Source organism: Lynx canadensis, chromosome F1 (genome assembly GCF_007474595.2).
Source record: "Lynx canadensis isolate LIC74 chromosome F1, mLynCan4.pri.v2, whole genome shotgun sequence".
NCBI lineage: Eukaryota > Metazoa > Chordata > Mammalia > Carnivora > Felidae > Lynx > Lynx canadensis.
This window is the reverse complement of record NC_044319.2, coordinates 34,504,237-34,524,021: the sequence shown is the minus strand read 5'-3', so window position 1 is coordinate 34,524,021 and position 19,785 is coordinate 34,504,237. Positions and strand designations below refer to the sequence as shown.

The following is a 19,785-nucleotide window of genomic DNA, read 5'->3' as shown; positions in this document are numbered from 1 at the left end:
CGAGCCTTGGCATCTTCTTCGTTCCAGTAAGGTGGCATTGGCTCCTTCTACGCGCTCTCTATGCTTTTCCACTGCACTGCCGTAGGGACCCAGGAAGGAGCTTCTACCCAGAGCTACCCGCCTGGTCCTTAGCCATACACAATGCCTTCTGCAAATACCACATCTATCATGGGTCTATTTGATCCCTCCGACCATCACTTTATCCACCTATCTATACTGCCACTGATCGATCCATCTGTCCCTCTGATTATTTTCCTGCCAAAGTGTCCAGAATGGTGTTCATCAAGTGTTAACATGGTGTTACAAACTGGGCAGTCCCATTTGGGAACTCGTTGCTATTTTCTTTTCGGTATATATTGTTTGAATTTGCACGGGGGGCACCTACTGTTTTTGCTTAAGAAACAACCTTGTATCTACAAGTAAAGAACAGGAAGAAAAGGCAGAACATTTGTAGACTTCAATGGGATGTTCTAGATAACCGGCTACGTGTCTCCTTCCCTTTTTCTCCCCCGTCCCTTGTCAGACTGTAAGCAATGTGAGGGCAGCAGCCGAGGCCCATTCATTTTGAGGTTTTCCCAGCACACTGTTCCCAACCGATATGTCCCCAGTAACGGGTTTTGTTAGGGCTCGCGGACTGTTTTAGTAGAACGAGACATCGGCGTTTATTTCCAAGACCACTCTACCACTCTAGGTTAGGCAAAGCCTCCTCTATCTCCACCAAGTTCCCATCTGCACCTGTTTATGCCTCAGCTGCAGGGGCCACATGAAAGGAGGTGAAAAGACAGGTGGGTTCAGGAGGACCTGGATGCAATGCATGCAATCTGCATATGATTTGCGGCATTTATTCCCAAGAAGCAATTTTCGAGTTAGAGCTGCATCACTGCTTCCCTTACACTGTCCGTGTGCCCATTTTGTCTCTTCCTTCCTCCCTCCACTCCTCCCTCACCCCCGGATTCAGAATTCCTACCTTCGAACAGAAAGGAGGAAAAGACAACGCTGGGAGAGGGGGTGCTCCTCAAGGACCCCTGGAAGCTTGGCCGAGTATTTTGGGAATGACAACCCCTCAAGAGCTGGAAGGCACCTTGTGAAAGCTCACTGGTCCTCCAGCCCAGCATCTTTTTCTTGCCTAAATCAGGGGCGTCAGCCAAGGCAGGTGCACAACACTTTTTCTGCTCTTCGGCCTTTATCTTACTTGTCGTGTTCAGGTCAATGCCAAGACCACTGCTCCTGCTGAATACCTGTACACCCACTGCCTGAACGAATGGAAGTAACCAGCCTTTCCCAAGAGTTTTGCGTTGCTTCCTGCGTCTGCATTGATTTGGGAATCCCAAATCCACCTTCTACCCTGTGTCCCTCGCCCATCACCATGGCTCTCCTGAATTTACCTTCTCTCTGCCCACACGTACTCAGAGCAAATACAATCCGGGGGGAATAATGCTCCATCGGAGAAGGTGGGGAACCTACTCGATCGTTAGCCCACAGAGGATGGAAGTCTATTTCTCAGGCAGACTTCGGCTTCCCAGAGCTGGCCAGCTTCTACTGGCATCAGTCTGTGACTCAGGCCAAGATTTTTATCTCCTTCTGGGGCCCTATCTTGGGTCTGTCTCTCCCAGGATCAGGCCCAGCCAGGAGGCCTGGATTATTTACACTTCTTTGGCTCCCTTGAGCAGCAGACTCTGTGGGCCCGGGAGCTGTAAATCTACTGCTTAATCACACCAAGCTGCTCCAAGCAGTCTGGCCGGTTCTTGCGGGGCTGTTCATCACGCACCGAGACAGGGGCTGTGGCCTAGAGAGAAGCCTCCGGGAAGTGGCTGGCCCCAGCTGCTTCTCTCTGGCTCCCCGCAAAAGCCTCTCCAAGGACTGCCTCTCCCAGGACCCCTGAGCAGCAAGCCCAGACAGAGGGCTCTCTGGTTAGATGAAACAGCTTTTGAACAAAGGTCAGGCCACAGGTTATCAGTCGCTCCTGGGCTCTGGAAAGAAGGGCTGGGTGTCAGCACTTACCTGTCTCTCAGACATGATGTACAGGTAACGCTGGTCAATGGAGAAGGCCATGTCCCGGAGGATGGGGCTCCCGTCTTTGAGCACAGAGACCATCTCATACTGGACCCCTCCATGGGGGGGACCATCGGCTCGAATCTACGAGAGAAATAATGCATCCTCAGCATCTGTACTCAGCGGTCCCCTACGGGACTAGAGCAGGTCGCTTTACAGAAGTTATTTCCCGGCCCCCTCCCTGCCCCCGGTTGTGACTCTGAACCAGACCAGGCTTCAGAGAAGGTAGAGGTGCTTCTCTGTTCAAACAGCCCGGCTTTCCCCGAGAGAAATACTTTCCCAAGTGGTTTGAGTGGACCACGTCTGGGATTTCTGATGGTGGGTTTATTTGCATGTGCATATGCGCCAGTAGGAGCGATTCTGAATATCCCAGTGTGGTTATTTCTGCGTGTGTCTACAGATATTTATAGCACTGATGGGTGTGCGTGTGCTGCCACACCCTTATTGGTGTTTGGGGTAAGAGAGTCAACACCTGTTCACAGTGTTTCTGCCTCAGGCACGTAAGGAAGAACGGTAAAACAATCATATAAACTATCAAAAAGCTGGTCCTCAAGAGATGCAAGAGTTTAGGATCTCGGGAAGGTCTTCCTTCCCCCAAACATATCCCCTGCTTGTGTGCAAATTCACCCCGTGATTTGGGGGAGCCAGGAATCCGGGCTCAGACCGTCAGAGCCCAGCTCTAGATAATAAGTCAGAAAGGACTCGGATACCATCTAGTCCACGGCTTCTCAGCCCTGCCTGCACACCGGAATCGTCTGGGGAGTTTTAAAAGATACGAATGCCAGGGCAGGATCCATTAATCAGAACCTCTGCGAGTGGGGCCTGGGCATCTTCGTCGGGATTCAAAGCTCCCCCAGGCGAATCTGACGAACAGCCAGGGTCTAGAAGCCCTGATGTCGTCTGCTGGTTTTCAAGCCGGCATGCTTTGAGAATCACCTGGGGGGCTGCATGGCTGAGCCGCCCCCAGAGTTTCGGATTCAGTGGAAATGAGGCCTGAGGTTTTTTTCACTTCTCACAAATTTCCAGGTGATGTGGGTGCGGCTGGCCTGGGGGTTCGCGAGGGATAGTCTAAGTTCCGTGCAGAATTCTGAGCTCGGTAGAAGATGGTCTCTGAGGTCATATAAAAAAGCTCGTGTCCAGGAGTCCTCAGTGTGAATATGTTCCTGCATTTCAGATTTCTTGTTCTCAACACAGCAGCTGCCTACTTTTAAAAAAATGTTTATTTATTTTGAGAGAGAGAGAGAGAGAGCGAGCACTTGTGTGAGTGCATGAGTGGGAGAGGGGTAGAGAGAGGGGAAGAGGGAGAATCCCAAGCAGGCTCCGAGCTGCTCACGAACCATGAGATCATGAACTGAGCCGAAATCAAGAGGCAGATGCTTAACTGACTGAGCCACCCAGGCGCCCCAGCAGCTGACTGTTGACCAATAATCCCTACCTTGGCTTGTTTTCTCTGTCTCTCTGCCCATCGAAACCCCGACTAGCTCGAGCCCTGCCTCCTTCGTGAAGCCTTCCTTGATCTCCCCTCCACACTAATTACTCATCACCCTGATGCCTTTTTTTTTTTTTTTTTTTTGCCACTAGACATTTTGTCTTAGGATTATAACCAATTGATTTGTTCACTGCACATGGACTGGCTAACATGTATTGACTACCTACTCAAATCGTTCTCTCATTGCTTCACATGTGCCTAAGCCTGTCAACATTTTGAAGGCAGGGATGTGTCCTCTCTTTCTCTAAGAACCCTCTGAGCACTAGATTGGGGCTGGGAACATAGCTGGTGATGGATAAAAGGGGATGCTTGAGAAATACTTTTGAAAGGATGTGAAGCAGGTGATAAAGGACTGTGGCCTCTAGCACCAAATCAAAGTGAGGTCAAAAGGCATTTTCTCTGTCAGGTTTTAAGATTCAGGCTTCCCCTCCGCATTCCGTCTGGTTTTTCTCTTGTACTCGTAACCATGCCCTTCCTTCTGCCCATCTCTCCCACCGCACCAGGAGCTCCTGAGGACAAGGACCACGACTTTTTCATCCCAAGGGCCAAGTTTGGTGCCTGACGCCACAATAAACTCTCCTTTGCCCTTTTTCTGCCTTGCTCGTGGCTTCCTGCGTCCAGAGCTGGGGCATGTGCAACTGTCACTAAAGCCCCTCCTTCCGCGAGAGGGGCTTGGGGGTCATTGAATTCATTCTCATAGACTGGAGGAGGACTCTGGGGTCAGCAATGAGGTCACGAGGCTGAGGTGACCACCCTCTACCCCAGTGCAAATCTCATAGTGGATTCAGTCAGAGGGAAGGGTCTCTTTCTGGGCAAATGGCCCACAGTGAAAAAGGTTCCCCTTGGTATCTGAAGCAGCATTCTCTGTTAAATGGACAGATCTGAAATTTCCTCGAGATCCTTCCAGGAAGGAAGTAGCTTTTAGTCACAACAGTACTCAGGCTATTTCAGAAAGTAAAGAGAAGATGGGATAGTTGTGACTTCTGGCTGGCTTGACCTCAGTTTTCTGTCTCCATCACACAGGGAGCTCAGGCCCTGTTTGTTTGAAGGGCCAATGGCCCAGGGGTTGTCACCACCCTCCCTATGATAGCTGCTCCTCTCCAGGGAGATGTAAGTCTCCTCAAGGTGCCGGCCCATTCCCGGGAGCTGTGGAACCAGTACCCTCCTCCCTCAGGCCTGGTCCAGGATCTCTCCCTGCCTGGGGAGGCTAGTTAACCTTCCGCCAGCTGGGGCGGCCTCCTTCCCGTGAGCCTGGGCACCTGCCTGCCATCCCGGCAGGGCCTGCACACAAAGTCAGAAGGAGGAACGCCACACGTCTGGCCTTCCCCCCTGTGGTCCCTGGGACTAGATGGTACCCATGGCCGGGTGGGAGCTGGAACTGAGCCAAAGACAACTTATCATCACACACTCCGCTGCATCCCAGTTAGGACCAATCCCAGCCGTTAACTGTCTCCTGAATCAGAGATCTAAGCAGGTTTTTTTTTTTTTTTTTCTTTTTTCCATCTGCAACCCCAATCTTTTCGTAAAGCAGCTGAAGCCAGAATCAAACCTACATAACTCTGAAACGTCAAAGCCGAAAGCAAACCAGAACAGAAAATGTTCTTGGTGCTGAACCTGAACTAAGCTATCCTATTTCATTCAGTCGAGATCCCTGGAGGGAAGAGCATTATTGCCCAAGAAGTCGGTGCCTCCCCACTTACTCCCTCACCCCATGCTATCTGCCTCGGGCTTGCTACCCGCCGAGATACCTACAGGAGGGCGGAGAAGGTGGAGAATGGGGCCAGGAGGCCAGGGGGTCATAGGGCTCGGGGTGAGGATAGGGGCCGGCAGGCGGGTGGCAGAGGAGAGAACTTTCCCCTCCCTAACGCCCCGTGCTCCCTTCTGGGCAATGCACCGAAGCGGACAGAGTATAGGCCTGGGATGCAGGGTTCCTGGGTTTCTCTTGTGACTCTTCTCAGGCCTGGGCTTGACTTCTGCCTAATGGTACAATTTGAGTCTAGGTACCTCACCTGAGCCTCAGGTTTCCTTTCTGGGTAACAGGCAGAGGCGGTCTGCTCAGTGCCTGCCACAGGACAATCACGGAAGAAAGCGCTGGAGCTGTAAGGACGTTGGAGCCCCCCTCCCCTAAGCTCTTGGGTTCCAGGCACACAGCTAGCCAGCGGCAGAACCGGGGCTCCAACTGGCTGCAGCTGGGGTGAGCCAGAGGAGAGCACCAGGCCGATGCAGACAACGCCCCACGACTACTGATGGGGGGACGAGGTCCCTGCTGCAGTTCAGGCACACGATTTCCCGGACTGCTCTGCTTTGGATCGGAAGTTCTGAGTTCAAGGTTGTCTCTGTCCTCGCCAGACACAGGATGGTAGTGGTGAGGCGACCGTCAGGGAGCCCCGAACAAAGGTGGGATTTTCAAATCTGGCTACGCGAGTCTAGCCTGTGGTGTCCCAGACTAACTCCACTGCTGTGACACCGTTTTCAACTTTGAAGCTTGTGTCCCCGGGGTCAGGTTTCAGTGACCACAAGGACAACAGCAGACCGAAACAGGTCACAAACCAGCCCAAGGGAAGGGCGTTGCCAGCCCAAGCTGCACAGGGCTTGGGACACCCATTCAGGTGGGTGAGGAGGTGGGGCAGAGGAGGGAGGTGCCGCATGCGGGGACAAGGGAGTCACTCGACTCTGTCCTTCTAGTTGGGCTCCCCCTCTCCTGAGAGGGCTAGGCCTCAGTGGACCAGGGGAGCCGGGATGGCTCTGTCAGTTAAGCATCCGACTTCGGCTCAGGTCATGATCTCACAGTCCGTGAGTTCGAGCCCCGCGTCGGGCTCCGTGCTGACAGCTCAGAGCCTGGAGCCTGCTTCGGATTCTGGGTCTCCCTCTCTCTCTGCCCCTCCCCCGCTTGCACGCATTCACTCTCTCTCTCTCTCTCAAAAAATAAACACTAAAAAAAAAAAAAAAAAGAAAGAAAGCCAGTCTGCTTCAGAGGAGGATGACTGTCTTTACTGAGACCGACCAAAGACAAAATGTGCCCATACTGTCGCAGAAGGGGATTTAGGTAGTTCTAGTAAGAACTCCTGCCATGCAGAGCCCCGACTGTAGAAAGAGTGGCCACAGGACACTCCAACCTCCTTCTCAGGACGATTTTGCTTCATGGTTCAGTATGGCCCTGCTTGAAGGCAGTAGCATAGACGTGGTGAATTTTCAGAAGGCCCCGTTGGCCTCGAGAACTGAATAGTTAGTATCTACCCTGCCATCACTTGCCCCATGTGCTCAGTGCTGTTGAAAGTACTTAACAAAAATCAACTCTCTTCTCCTTACAGGAACCCCCTGAGGTAAATGTTATTGTTATTCCATTTTACAGATAGGAAATTTGAGGCCTGGGAGAGCTGGGCGGCTCGCCCGAGATCACACAGCTGAAGGGTGGCAGAGCTGGGATTCCCACACAGAGCCCGATTTCTCGGACGCTCCGTGACCCCCTGAAGAGAGGCTAATGACAGGCACACAGAGCTGTTCACGGCTGCCAAGACCCGAACAGGTGGGAAGACGGAAAGTCCAAGTTCTGTCCTCACCCGCTCTTCCTCTTCCGGACGCCAAGGCCCAAGTGGGGCAGTCACCCACTTCCGGGAGTCAACAATCAACAGAACTTAATTTTGAGGGACCTTGGTTGGGGGGGGGGACAGTCCGTTTATCAGGGTGGGCTCTGGGACAGGAGGATGTGAGATGGAATCAGGGGAGAGTGACTGCCTGGTCCTCTAGGTGGGAGGGGCCGCTGTAAGAGGAGAGGGAAATAGTAATCCTATTAGCACCTTCCTTTAAACCACAGCGAGGCCTGTGCAGAAATTAATGACCGCCTCTTTACTTGAACATCCAATTCAAATCAGCATATCCAGTTCCAATTAACTAGCTTTTACCTGTAGGCCCCTCCAAACCCTGTTTCTCGTGCATCAATTTCTATCGTTAGTCCTAAATCATGGAGCCCTAGCTTGGGATCTGTCACTCTTAAGAGCACTTTATTCATAGTCCTAGTAATATAAGTGGTAATAGATTGTATACATGTATGTATTCTGGCAAGAGCCACTGGAATCGGGAATCTTCTTTTTCTGGGGCCTCGCACTGGGAAACAGATTGGTTTTGAGAGCCATCGCCATGCAGGGGGAGTTCATGTCTGGAGGGTTGGGACCTAATCCCAACGTTCTCATTAATTGGCTCTGTGACTGCAGGCAAGTCACTTCCCTTGTTTGTGCAGTGGTTTCTGTAGCTGCCAAATAAGGTGGGAACTCCTGTCCTTATGAGCACAGAAGGGATGGAGAATACAATGAGTTATTAGCTATATGAATTTCAGTCCCGTCCAATATCCGTTTATTACATGCCTGCCATGAGCCAGGCCCACGCTTCGCGTCGGGGACACCGACGGAAAGGGTCCCCCGAGGAAGCCCGAGGAGGAGCTGGGAACTGACAAGCCATCCGGTCTCCACAAACACGCGGGCTGCCCCTGGTGGCAGAGCTTGCATGGAGATCCCAGGGAGGCCAACACGGAGGTGGGGCCCGAGGGAGGCCCAGAGAGGGAGGCTCCCCGGGGAAGGTGACGCCTAAATGGACAGACAGGCGTGGAAATGTGAGTTCTCTGGCTAACTCAGAGTGTGACGTCAGTAGACGAGTGTGATTGTTATGTCTGAGCCTGGATTTCTTGGTCTCTCAGACCTGAGCGCTTGGAGAGGATAAGACTTCTGATGTGCCTTTATTGAGGGCTCGACAAGAATTTCAGTAGGTCTGGTCACTTTATGTCCTAAAATTCACTTTGGAAGAGGCCTTTATTACCTGATTTTATCTGTGCCCCGGGACTCAGGGCTCCCGTGCTATATAAACGTGTGTGCGTGTGTGTTTGCATGTGCGTGTGCCCGTGCGTGCGCACACACACGCGTAGACTTTTACAGGGGGGAAAAGTGAGGCGGGGCTGGTGCTGCTCAGACTGATCTTGGGGTGAGTTAGTGAACGAGCGTATCCACAGTGTGCATTTAGTGCTGCGCGGGAGAGGATTCAAGCTGGAGTTTATTTTTGTAGAGCTTCATGACCCAAATTATTTATAGATTGAAGTCTTTGGTAAATTCAGTCTCTGAGATTCTTCTTCCCTCTTTCCTGCTTATACACATGCACATGCACACGCGCGTGCACACACACGCACACGCACACACGCCTTCCAGGGCGCTTCTGTCTCCCTCTCTGCCAGAGCTGTGCAAGTGTTAACTAACCATCCAGAGTCACAGCCCAGCAGGCCGAGGATCCCCGGAGGACAGATGGGAGCCTGGCCCTAAATGCTTGGACAATTGGAGAGGGACACAGGAGCCGGGAAAACTCCGGCTGTGGGCTGCAATAAAGCAGGAGAGCAGAGGAAGAGGGGAGACAAGGCCAAGGATTCCTCCTGTCCCTGAAAAGGAAGGAGGTCACTGAGATATGCTAACCTTTGAGAATTTTGCCCCCATCAGTGCATGTGCATAGACACACGCCCACACACACGCGCGCACACACACACACACACACACACACTCACACTCACACAGCCTCCCACACATATGCAGATGTTTCCAGCATTGGTCCCCAGTGAGTTGTCGGTCAATCACTGGGGCTTTGACACTGGAGATTGACATTTCCATGTACAATTATTTCTATTTCTGTGCATGTTAGGAATCTGCCCTAGATATTAAACTGGGGGGTGGATGAGCTAGCACAGGGGTTCACGCGGCTTGAGGCTCCTGCATTTCTTCCTCATGGAAGGCTAAGCCATGGAGGGCTTTCTCCTGGAATGTGAGGAGGGGGTCCCAGGAGAAACCATTGGTTCTCTGGACTTCTGCATCCTCGAACAGTGAAAATTAAGAGCTTGGCTTATGATAAATGATGGAGTGAATATTTCTTGAGCACTTGCTGTAAGTAAAGTGTTCAAAGATGAGGTTGAGGAGGTTGGCTGGAGTGAGGGCCTTTCTTCCCCCAAATTGTGGCTTCCTTGTGCCTCATCAGCCAGGGGTAGATGGCCAGGTGACCAGTGATCCATGCGGCCCGCAGAACTGAAAGGAGCTGCCTCTGTTCCAGACCTTCCTGTGGTTCATAACCAACTGCATTTCACAAGGGCACTGGCTTCCCTATTCCAGGGGCCTCTCCCTTTATGACTCAGCAGAGAGTGACATGGAGATCTAGAAGCCAAAGAATCCAGTCTCTTGGTTCTAACTTTGTCAGGGGGAGTTCTGAGCTGCCAGGCCCAGGATGGGGCAAGAGCTCATAGAGGTGAATACACTGGGCAGTTCAGGGCGCGGGGCTCTGGCCTTGGACCGGCCCCACCTTTCAACCCTGCTTCAGCTCTGAAACTTGGGCCAGGCAGGAGGACCCAGGAACCAGATGAAGTTGTTGGGGGCAGTGGAAGCATTGGATTGTTCTGGGAAACAATAAGATAAACACTGGCGAGGGCCAACAGCAGCATTAAGTGGCCTCAGATGAAATGACATCACACAGCAGCAAAGCAGTAATTCACAGGGAGCACACAGAGTTGGGGGGGGGGTAGCATTGAGGGGTGGGGGGGGGAAGAATGAATAAGGAATAATGAGCAACCTCTGTCAAAGAGAAATCTCTATTTACCCAAAGCTCTAGCGACTTGGGGCTCTCAGGATCTCCATTCAAGTCACCGTACACAGGTTCCTTGCCTGGGGACCCCAGCCTGTTTCAGGATAGCAACTAACCTCTTAGGCTGTCTGGACTGGAATGACTTAGAAGCACCCCTGAGGGCCCACGTGGAGGGTGGTGCGGGCTTCCTCACCAAGCTCTGGAACCGGGTTCGGTGACAATCAGGCACAGGGACACCCAGGTTAAGTACTTGGGAAATGCTCAGTTCCACCCCACTGGGACTGGACACACCAGGCTCCGGAATCCCACATCTCCCTCTACCAATGTAGTTCAATGTATTTATCCAGCGTCCATGGAACGTGCCAGCCTGCGTGCAAAAGGTTGGAGACGTAAACACGAACGATCTTGAAAACTATGAGGCTGGCCTCCCCATTTCACAGAATCAGAAACGTTACGAGTCTAGAACAAGTTAGTGGCAGAGCCGAGCTCAAAGCTGAGTCTGCCTGACTCCAAAGCCTGTACTCTGTCTCTTTCATTCAGTTCCCTCTGGGGTCTCGCTCTTCCCTAAGTCAAACAAGAGGACAATGCCTGCCCTGGTACTAAAAATTACATCCCCAAAGTGCTCGCTGCCCCTGGAGATAAGTCCTGGGGAACAAAATAGATCATATAGCTGTCTCCTCCAGGGTGACAAAGAAGGCCACCTGCAGTCTGGAAAAAGAGCAAAGGGTGGGGCGCTTAAGAGGGTTATTACCCTCTTTAATTAACTCATTCTTTTCAATGGCCTAAAATTGCCCTGCATTTTATAATCTGGAACAGTAATCTCTTGCTTTCATTAACACCGAGGGTGACATTTCAAGCTGCAAGGATGGGAAGGGAGGTCTAGACTTGTGAGTGCGGCTATCTGACACTGGGCTTGCGCCTAAACGCAGAAGGCTTCCTGAGCTTTTAAAAGGAAGAGTCATTTAGAAAATGCATGTGGCCCGCGTACACGCTGGTGCAGAAAGTGTGCGGTAACGGGGAGGAATGAGGAGCCCACGCGTGTCACTCTATTTCTCTTCCCTTTGCCAACGGGCAAGGTCTGAGTCTTTATTGCCTCTTATCTGTGCTACTGCAATAACCTGAGAAATCTCCCTGCCTCCAGCATATTCCCGCTGTAATCTGTTCTACCAATACCGCCAGATTAATCTTCTTAAAACACTTATTTGATCCTGCCTTTTCTGTATGCAAAATCCTTAAGTTTCAGGTGTTTGTAATTTTCTTTCTCTTGCTTATCTCACTCCTAATTTTTTTTTTTTTTACGATGAACACAGACTACTTTTGGAATATGAAAAAAGCGCAAATCATCGCCTGCACCCATGCACGTACGCACAAGGCACCTTTGATTGCCCCCCACTGAAAGTTTAGAAAAGTTCACAGCCCTTAACTATCATTCAGGGGTCTAGCTCACATGGCCTTATCCCCATTTTCCAATTATGTCTCCGGGTTTTTGGTCTTCGTGCCTTTGCTTGGCAATTTATTGTCCTTCCCAGATCCTGACCATCCTTCAGGGCCCAATCCAAATGCCACCTCCTCTAAGAAGCCCATCCTGAGCTCCCCTTTGAACTCCCATGGTCCCCAGCGCGTCGCTTGGCAGTTACTTGTGAACACACGCGGTTATGGTTCCTAAGGTTGTAAGTTTCTAGAAAACAGGCACTGGTACAGCTTCCTACGCCTTCCTGCATGCAGTACTACTGACACATAGTAGGGCTTCAATCACACCCCGCAATGGGATGAATGAATCCCTGTTACTGAAACTGGGTAGGAACAGAACACTAGGCATAGGCACAGCTCACGTGGATGTAACCCCCGTTATTGTTAGACGTTGTGCTCAGGGGGCTCTCTCCACACTCTCTCATTAATTCTTCACAACAATCCTATTATTCCTCCAGTTTCGAGGAAGAAACAGAGGCACAGAGGCGGGAGGTAATCTCAGTGTCACGTAGCTGGTGGGCAGAAGAGCCACGATCTCACGTTTCTAGGCCCCCGTTTTCCCATCTCTGGAAAATAACGAGGAGACGAAGAGAGACTCTTGCTTTACACGTCCTCCCTCCGCCCTCCGCCCCATCTTCTGGAACCTGACGCATAAACACGTTGGACACATCTGCTTGTGTTGACATGATCTTTCTGGCTCCCCATTGGGCTGCTAAGAGCTCTTGGGAGGAAAGCGCTACAACCGTTCAAGGTGCTGCTACGGAAAGGACGCAGGGTGGCTACTCTGGAGCTCAGCTGGCTCAGCGCTGGCTCAAGGGCAGGTAGAAAGCAAGGGTTAAAGTTGCAGAGGTGGGCTCAGAGTGGGGGGGCCGAGAAATAGCGGAGGAGGAGGAGGGAAGTGAGGCCAGAAGGCCTCCACCCCCCGGAATCCTGAGACAGCAGAGCAGGTACCCCTGTGCTAGGCATGTCTGAGTTCCCCGCAGAGCCCAAGGGCAGGACAGACAGCTGGGGGAAGGTCTGGCTCTTTTAAAAGATTCTGTTTGACTGGCTGTCTTCTTCACACCTTTCCCCATCCCCCCCCTCCCAGGAGAGGGACTTTAATAACGAGCTGCTTCATGACAACAGACCCCTAATTAATTCATTGCCATTCTTCTGGGGCCAGATCATTCTAATCAAGGTGGGGAGGGGTGGGGGCTGCCTCCGACTCCAGCTCCGCTCCCTGACATCGCTGCCCCGAGGTCCTTCCCGGTCACCTTGTTCCCTTTAACCGGACACCTGCTTCTCCTCGATGCCCGGCCCCTCCTTGCGCGGACGCCCCGCAGCTGCCGGGCACCGTGCCAGCGCGCAGACCCCGCTGGGGGCCGGCTAAGAGGGCACAGCTGGTGCCAGGGTCTCACTGGGGAGGGGGAAGGAGGGAAGAGGCGCCCGGTCTTGGGAGGAGCGAACTTTGTACTGCCTTGCTCTGAGCATCAGCAGAGTACCCAGTGGACCCGGGGTCAGCAGAGTCCTTCTCCGCCTTCTGTCCTTCTCCGCCCTCCCCGCCTCCTCCGTGGCCCAGGGTGCCCTGTGTGCTGCCGGACTGGGGACAGCCGACATCACCTCCTCCAGGGAGCGGCGGCATTTCAGCAGCCGATGGAATTCTTTGCAGGAGGCTGTGGGCGGACGACTGCAACCAAGACCGACGACGGCAACTACTCTGGGGACATTTGGGAACAAAACAACCTTACTCCCCGCCCCCACCATAAAGTCAGATCACACGTGGAGATGATGGAAATGAGAGAGCACATGGGTCTGGTCTCCAGCAGCCTCTTAGGTTTCGCGGTTTCCCTTTCTCAGTCTTTCAAGCCCCACACTTGGACCTTCCCTGCTGATAGGTGTTGACTGTCCAGTCAGGGCTGGCGTCCTAACTCGCTGGGGGGGAGGTCACGGGGGGGGGGCACTCAGCCAAGGGAGTTAATTCGCACTTTCCTCATCTGCAAAACTGGTAGGAACAGTACTGCCTACGTGACGAGGCTGGAGGCTGCCGTGGGGACAGATTAGATAAGGGATGTGAGAGCATCTGGGACACTGAAAAGGGCTGCAGGGAGGTGAGGACTTTTTGATGGATTTTCTTTTGATCCGTAGACTTGGGTGGGACCAGGCTGAGGAGGAAAATTGGGCAGGGAGGAAATTCTTCAAGCGCCCACTGGGCTAAGGGCTCACCACCCCCCTTCTGTCCTTTCCAAGGGAGCAGGCTAGGGGAGGAGGAGGAGGAGGGGGTGGGGAGGACGGAGGTGGGGCAGGAGGAGGAGAGGGAGGAGAAGAGAAAGGAGGAGGGCAGGGAAGAGGAGGGGGAGGGGAAGGAAGAGGGGGAGGAGGAGGAGAAGAGGAGAGGAGGAAGGAGGAAGGGGGAGGAAGAAAGGGAGGAGGAGGGGGACGAGGGGGAGGAGGAGCAGAAGGAAGTGGGGGAAGAGGAAGGGAAAGAGGAGGAAGAGGGGGAGAGGAGGAAGGGAGGAGAAGGAGGATGAGGAGGGGGTGGGGGGAGGGAGGAGGGGTAGAAGAGGAGAGGGAGGAGGAGGAGAGGAAGGAAGAGGACAGGGAAAAGGAGGGGGAGGGGAAGGAGGAGGGGGAGGAGGGGGTGGGGGAGGGAGGAAGGTTAGGAGGAGGAAAGGGAGAAGAGAAAGGAGGAGGACTGGGGCGCCTGGGTGGCGCAGTCGGTTAAGCGTCCGACTTCAGCCAGGTCACGATCTCGCGGTCCGTGAGTTCGAGCCCCGCGTCGGGCTCTGGGCTGATGGCTCGGAGCCTGGAGCCTGTTTCCGATTCTGTGTCTCCCTCTCTCTCTGCCCCTCCCCCGTTCATGCTCTGTCTCTCTCTGTCCCAAAAATAAATAAACGTTGAAAAAAAAAATTAAAAAAAAAAAAAAAAGAAAGGAGGAGGACAGGGAAGAGGAGGAGGAGGGGAAGGAGGAGGAGAAGAGGAAAGGAGGAAGGAGGAAGGGAGGAAGGGGGGAGGAAGGAAGGGAGGCGGAGGAGGAAGAGGGGGAGGGGAAGAAGGGAGGAGAAGGAGAGGGAAGAGGAGGGGGAGGGGAAGGAAGAGGGGGAGGGGGAGGAGAAGAGGAGAGGAGGAAAGAGGAAGGGGGGAGGAAGAAAGGGAGGAGGAGAGGGATGAGGGGGAGGAGGAGCAGAAGGAAGTGGGGGAGGAGGAAGGGAAAGAGGAGGAAGAGGGGGAGGGGAGGAAGGGGGGAGGGGAGGAAGGGGGGAGGGGAGGAAGGGAGGAGGGGAGGAGGAGGAGAGGGAGGAGGAGAGGAAGGAAGAGGACAGGGAAAGGAGGGGGAGGGGAAGGAGGAGGGGGAGGAGGGGAGGGAGGAGGGGAAAAGGAGAGGAGAAGGGGGAGGAGGAGGAAGAGAAAGACAAGGGGGAGGAGGGGGGAGGGGAGGAGGGGGAGGGGAGGAGGGGGAGGGGAGGAGGGGAGGAGGGGGGGAGGGGAGGAGGGGAGGAGGGGGGGAGGGGAGGAGGGGAGGAGAAGGAGGATGAGGAGGAGGCGGTGGGGGAGGAGAGAGGAGGGGAGGAGGAGGAGAGGGAGGAGGAGAGGAGGGAGCAGCAGGAGCCCTGTGCATCATGGGAGCCTGTGGCCGGCTTTGAAGGCAGCCTGTGGGCGAGGAAGGATGGCTTTGCTAGGGCCTCCACAGGACCTGCGCTGGGGACAGAGGGCTGAGGCCACTGGGGCCAAAGGGATGGTAGTTTCTGATGCGGACCCTTTTTACTCGGTGCGAAGGAGAAAAGCGAGGGGGAGGCTCCAGGCTTTTCCCCACGGAGAGAAGGCCGCCGGGGCAGAACTACCCACTTCTAATCTGCTCCTTACAAAGAGCTGGAAGGAGCTACAGCTTAGCTTTTGTACAGAGTACTAAAGCATCCCCCTCTTCTGCCCCTCCCACACCCCCACTCCTCTCTATTTTTTTCTCTTAAAAGAGCGCTCCACCTCTCCAGGGACCGGAATCATTAACTGAACAGCACTTCGCCTCTCATAGCTTTTGACAATTTGGCAGTGAGCTGGAAAGCACAGAGAAACTGCAAAGCAGCGGGCAGGAGAGAGGGTGGGCGAGAGGGGTGTGTCCGAAGGCCCGGCCTGGTGTGGTCCTGGACCCTGGGTTGATACCTGGATGCCCTTTACCTGCCTCTCTCTTCCCCGCCCCTGCTCCGTGGCTCAGGGGAGTTCTGGGTCCCCAGCTGCCAGGGAGGTGTGGTGGGGCGAGTGGGGAGCCTCCCACGGCTTTGGCCGTCACCTAGAGGCTGCTGGGGGTGAGCTGACATCCAGTCGGGACCAGGGAGGACTTAAGGAGCGGAAGGAGTTAACGCTCCTCATTCTACTTGGGCCCTGAGGTTCCCCATGACAAGCAGAGGAGGGCCACCTGAGGGCTGAGGTTTGAGTTGACTGGAGGGCCGGGCAAGGAAGGAAGGACGCACCTAAACAGTGACCCTACAAGGTCCCAAAAGCCAACCCTGGGCATTTCCAAAGAGGATAAAGGAAGAGAGAAAAGAGGGTCACGGATTTCCCAGTCAAGCTGTAGCCGAAGCAGGGCAAAGAGAGGGAGAATTCTGGGGCCTCCTGAGAAGGAACCCGGGTTGGAGCATAGGCAGAATTGGCTTCGGACAGTCCCACCCATTAGGAAGCCGATGGTTCCGAGGGCGTTTCTCAGAAGGGCCCGTGGGTCCCCAGGCACCCTGGCAGGGATCAGAGAACTCCTTGTCTTCTCCTGGTCTTGCTCATGGCTCCTCTCCCCACACCAGGAATCTAGCCTTCTTTAGTAATTCTAGAATGGAGTAGAGTTACCACGTACTGAGCACATACTCCGTGTTGAGCAGGGCACCAGGCGCCTTACAGAAAATATCTAATTTCATCTCCACAACCCATCTCACCGATGAGGAAACTGGGGCTCAGAGAGATTAGGTAGCTTGCCTTAGATCACAATAAGTGGTAGAGAGAGATCTGAGCCTGGGTCACTTTGATTACACAATCTTTTATTAAGCTACATGCTTCCTGAAAATGCACTCACCTTTGTCTTGTGTGTGATGTTACCATCTTCCTGTCTATCATTTTAATGCCTTATTCTGCTGTCTGAGCCCTTGTACAAGTGCCAACAAAAATTATAAATTCCCAGATGTAGACGCTGAATCTCTACAGTTCATTTTATTCAACTTTTAGCAGAGTGCCAAGCACAGTGGGGTGCTTAAAAAATCGCACTCTGGGGGCGCCTGGGTGGCGCAGTCGGTTAAGCGTCCGACTTCAGCCAGGTCACGATCTCGCGGTCCGTGAGTTCGAGCCCCGCGTCAGGCTCTGGGCTGATGGCTCAGAGCCTGGAGCCTGTTTCGGATTCTGTGTCTCCCTCTCTCTCTGCCCCTCCCCCGTTCATGCTCTGTCTCTCTCTGTCCCAAAAATAAATAAACGTTGAAAAAAAAAAAAATTAAAAAAAAAAATTAAAAAAAAAAAAAATCGCACTCTGTCCTTGAATCAAGTTGCAGCATTAGAGAGCCACCACCTTGGACTACAAAAGCTTAACCAGCAAGCTTCACTTTCCCAAATGGCCTTATCTACTTGCTTTTTCTTGTTGGTTCCTCCATGAGAGGAATTCATGGGATATTGATTGTTACATGCGTGTTGCAGCCTTAGCACATTAGCGGGAGTTAATGCCCGAAATTGTCATATAAAAGACACTTCTGATTTTGGTGTCAAATTTCTGTCCTGGTTTATGTACCTGGTCTCACATGATAAATCATTTATAGAAGGTAATGCCTGGGAATCGTCTCTCCCGAAAAATAGGTTTACTTCTTTCTATCTGAGGGGAAGGATTTCTAGTTCATCCCATTTCCCTTTTTGATTTGGCTACCAAGATCCTCGGGCCAAATCTGGTGCTGGGTCCTGCTGCTTACATTTGCTTTATGGTTAGCCCACTTATTTCCACTCCCCTCACATGATGTGGAGTTTTCTGGTTCCATGCTAGTTTTCATTACACATGTTTGCCAAGTTTTTTTTATTGTAAGTTACCTAATTCCTCATTTGGAAAGAAGAGGGACGGGAATACATACACACACTCACACGCTCTGTTTACACCATATACGTTTGCACTCTGTTGTTCGTTGCCGCGATACGTTCTCAGTCTCTGCACTGTGTGCTCATCTCCTTTCTCTGCGGGTAGGAGTTGTGCCCTCTGAGCGAGGGCCTGGACCACTCCTACGATGGTTTAAGGACAGGTGACGTCACATGGGAGGAGAGGGAAGAAGTAGGGAGATACCACTAAAAACCCAGAGACTGATTTGAAGTTGCATGATGCCATGCTACTTACAATGGGTCTTGCCCACAGCAACGTCCTCTGTTTGCAAAATGGAAGAATGAGGAAATAAATGAGCGAGTGAATGTTTCTGAGCCAGGAGATTCTCTCGCGTAGGAGAGAAGGCAAGGACTGTGTCTTGCCCCATCTTCGGGCCACAGAAGAAACTCAAGACCACTAGGAGCCCAGTGGAGTCCGGGCTCCCCATCCCATTCTTGCCCCTGGGCAGGCCAAGAGCATTCGTCACCTGCACTGCGTGTGGCAAAGCTGGGTCAGTGCTGGACATCAGGAGAAGGCGAGTGGGAAGAAGGCAAGGTGGGAGGTAAGAGGGAAACCTCTTTCTGCGGTTTTCTGTTTTTCCGCCGTGAACGGGAAAGCGGCCCACAGCGACGGTGGAGAGAGAAACGGTGGTCTCTAAACGCATCTGCCTGTCTGTCTGTCTGCCCTGGCAATCTCCTTGCACCTCTAATCTCCTTCTAGTCTCCTACTCTCCTAGTCTCTAGTCTCCTTCTCCTGCTCTTCCTTGGGTCTCTCCAGTTTCTGCTCATCTGTTATCTCTGTCTTTCTCTGTGCTGTCTCCCTGCCTTTCCAGTTCTCTTTGGTATATGTGTGCGCACGTGAACACATACACATCCCTCTCCCGGATCCCCAGGAAAGAAGCCCTTGCAGTCCTCCTTCCACCCCTCATCTCACAGACTCCGGAGACAGGAACAGAAGACGCCAGCCCGGAGCACAGGACACTCCCACCTCCCTAGCTGACCTGCGTCCAAACTTAGATTCCAGTGCTAATCCCGGTGGCCTTGCCAACATCAGTTGGGCTAATTTTTCCTGTAATTAGAAGGGAACCCCCCCCCCCCAACTCCATCTCTAATCCCAGATAATTAGCTGTCTGATTGCCAGTGCGGGGCAGGAAACCTCGTGTTTGGAGAGGGAATTTGGACAGACAGATTAGGCAAACACCATGCAGGAAGCTGCAGCGGGAGACAGGCTGTTCGCAAAATTTGTTGTCGAAAGAGATCTGTGGTGGGGATGGGGCCTGTCTTCCGCCTGGCCATCGGAGCTGCCTCTGACCCTATCAGGTCCTCCGACAGACGGGCACCTTTCCTCAGCCTGCAGGCTCCTCCCTACAGCAGCTCATCAGATAGAGGGGATTCCCAGGGAAGGTATCCCTCCTGCTCCTGGAGGGGAGTGCATGTCTCTGTGTGAGGGAGGGAGGGGCAGCCCCACAGGTGTCCACCCTCACACGCCGGATGGGTGATGAGACCGTCGGGACTCCCTGACCCAGGGAGTAGGAGAGATGCCAGGCAAATGGAGAAGTAAGTCCCTTCCCTCTCTTCCAGGTTTTGGGGAGGACTCCTGAGGCAGGGGATGGGGGCCCTGGGGTCCGATTCTCCCAGCTGAGGCTGGCACCTGATGCAGGCAGCCAGCACTGCGTTATCATCGCTCTGTGGAGAATGTGCCCTGGTAAGGACATTTCATGTTTGTGTCCGTCACCTACATTTTCCTTCTGCGACCCTCATGACCAGCCAGCAGGGGCGTGGGTATCCTATGACAGAAGAAAAACCCGAGTCCCTGAGAAAGCAAATGACTCCCTCAAGATCACCAAGCAAACCACCGTGGCACTGCCGAGGGTAAGGTCCAAGGACGCGGCCGGTCGTCTCCCTGGCCTTTGCACGACCCCACGTCCTCCAGCTCTGAGATCCTTCTGTTGTGAGTTTGGGCATTTAGGCTACTGGGATGATGGAGGATTTGGGACGCCAATATCCAGGGAGATTCAGGGCTCTGACAGCCGAGGGCGGGTCGACTCCTCCAGCAAGATTCTGAAAGGCGGGCGCCACCTAAATGTTCATTCAGACTTTCTCCTGCCGTG

The 19,785-nt window shown here is 53.3% G+C and overlaps 1 protein-coding gene across 1 annotated transcript in view; it reads right to left on the bottom strand.

Moving 5' to 3' along the window:
- Positions 1–19,785, bottom strand: part of PLXNA2 (plexin A2) — a 212,875-nt gene that overhangs the window by 113,921 nt on the left and 79,169 nt on the right. The window contains exon 4 of the mRNA XM_030302600.1: positions 2,002–2,136. Within this exon, the coding sequence (XP_030158460.1) occupies positions 2,002–2,136 (135 nt within the window). The remainder of the gene's footprint in view (positions 1–2,001; positions 2,137–19,785) is intronic.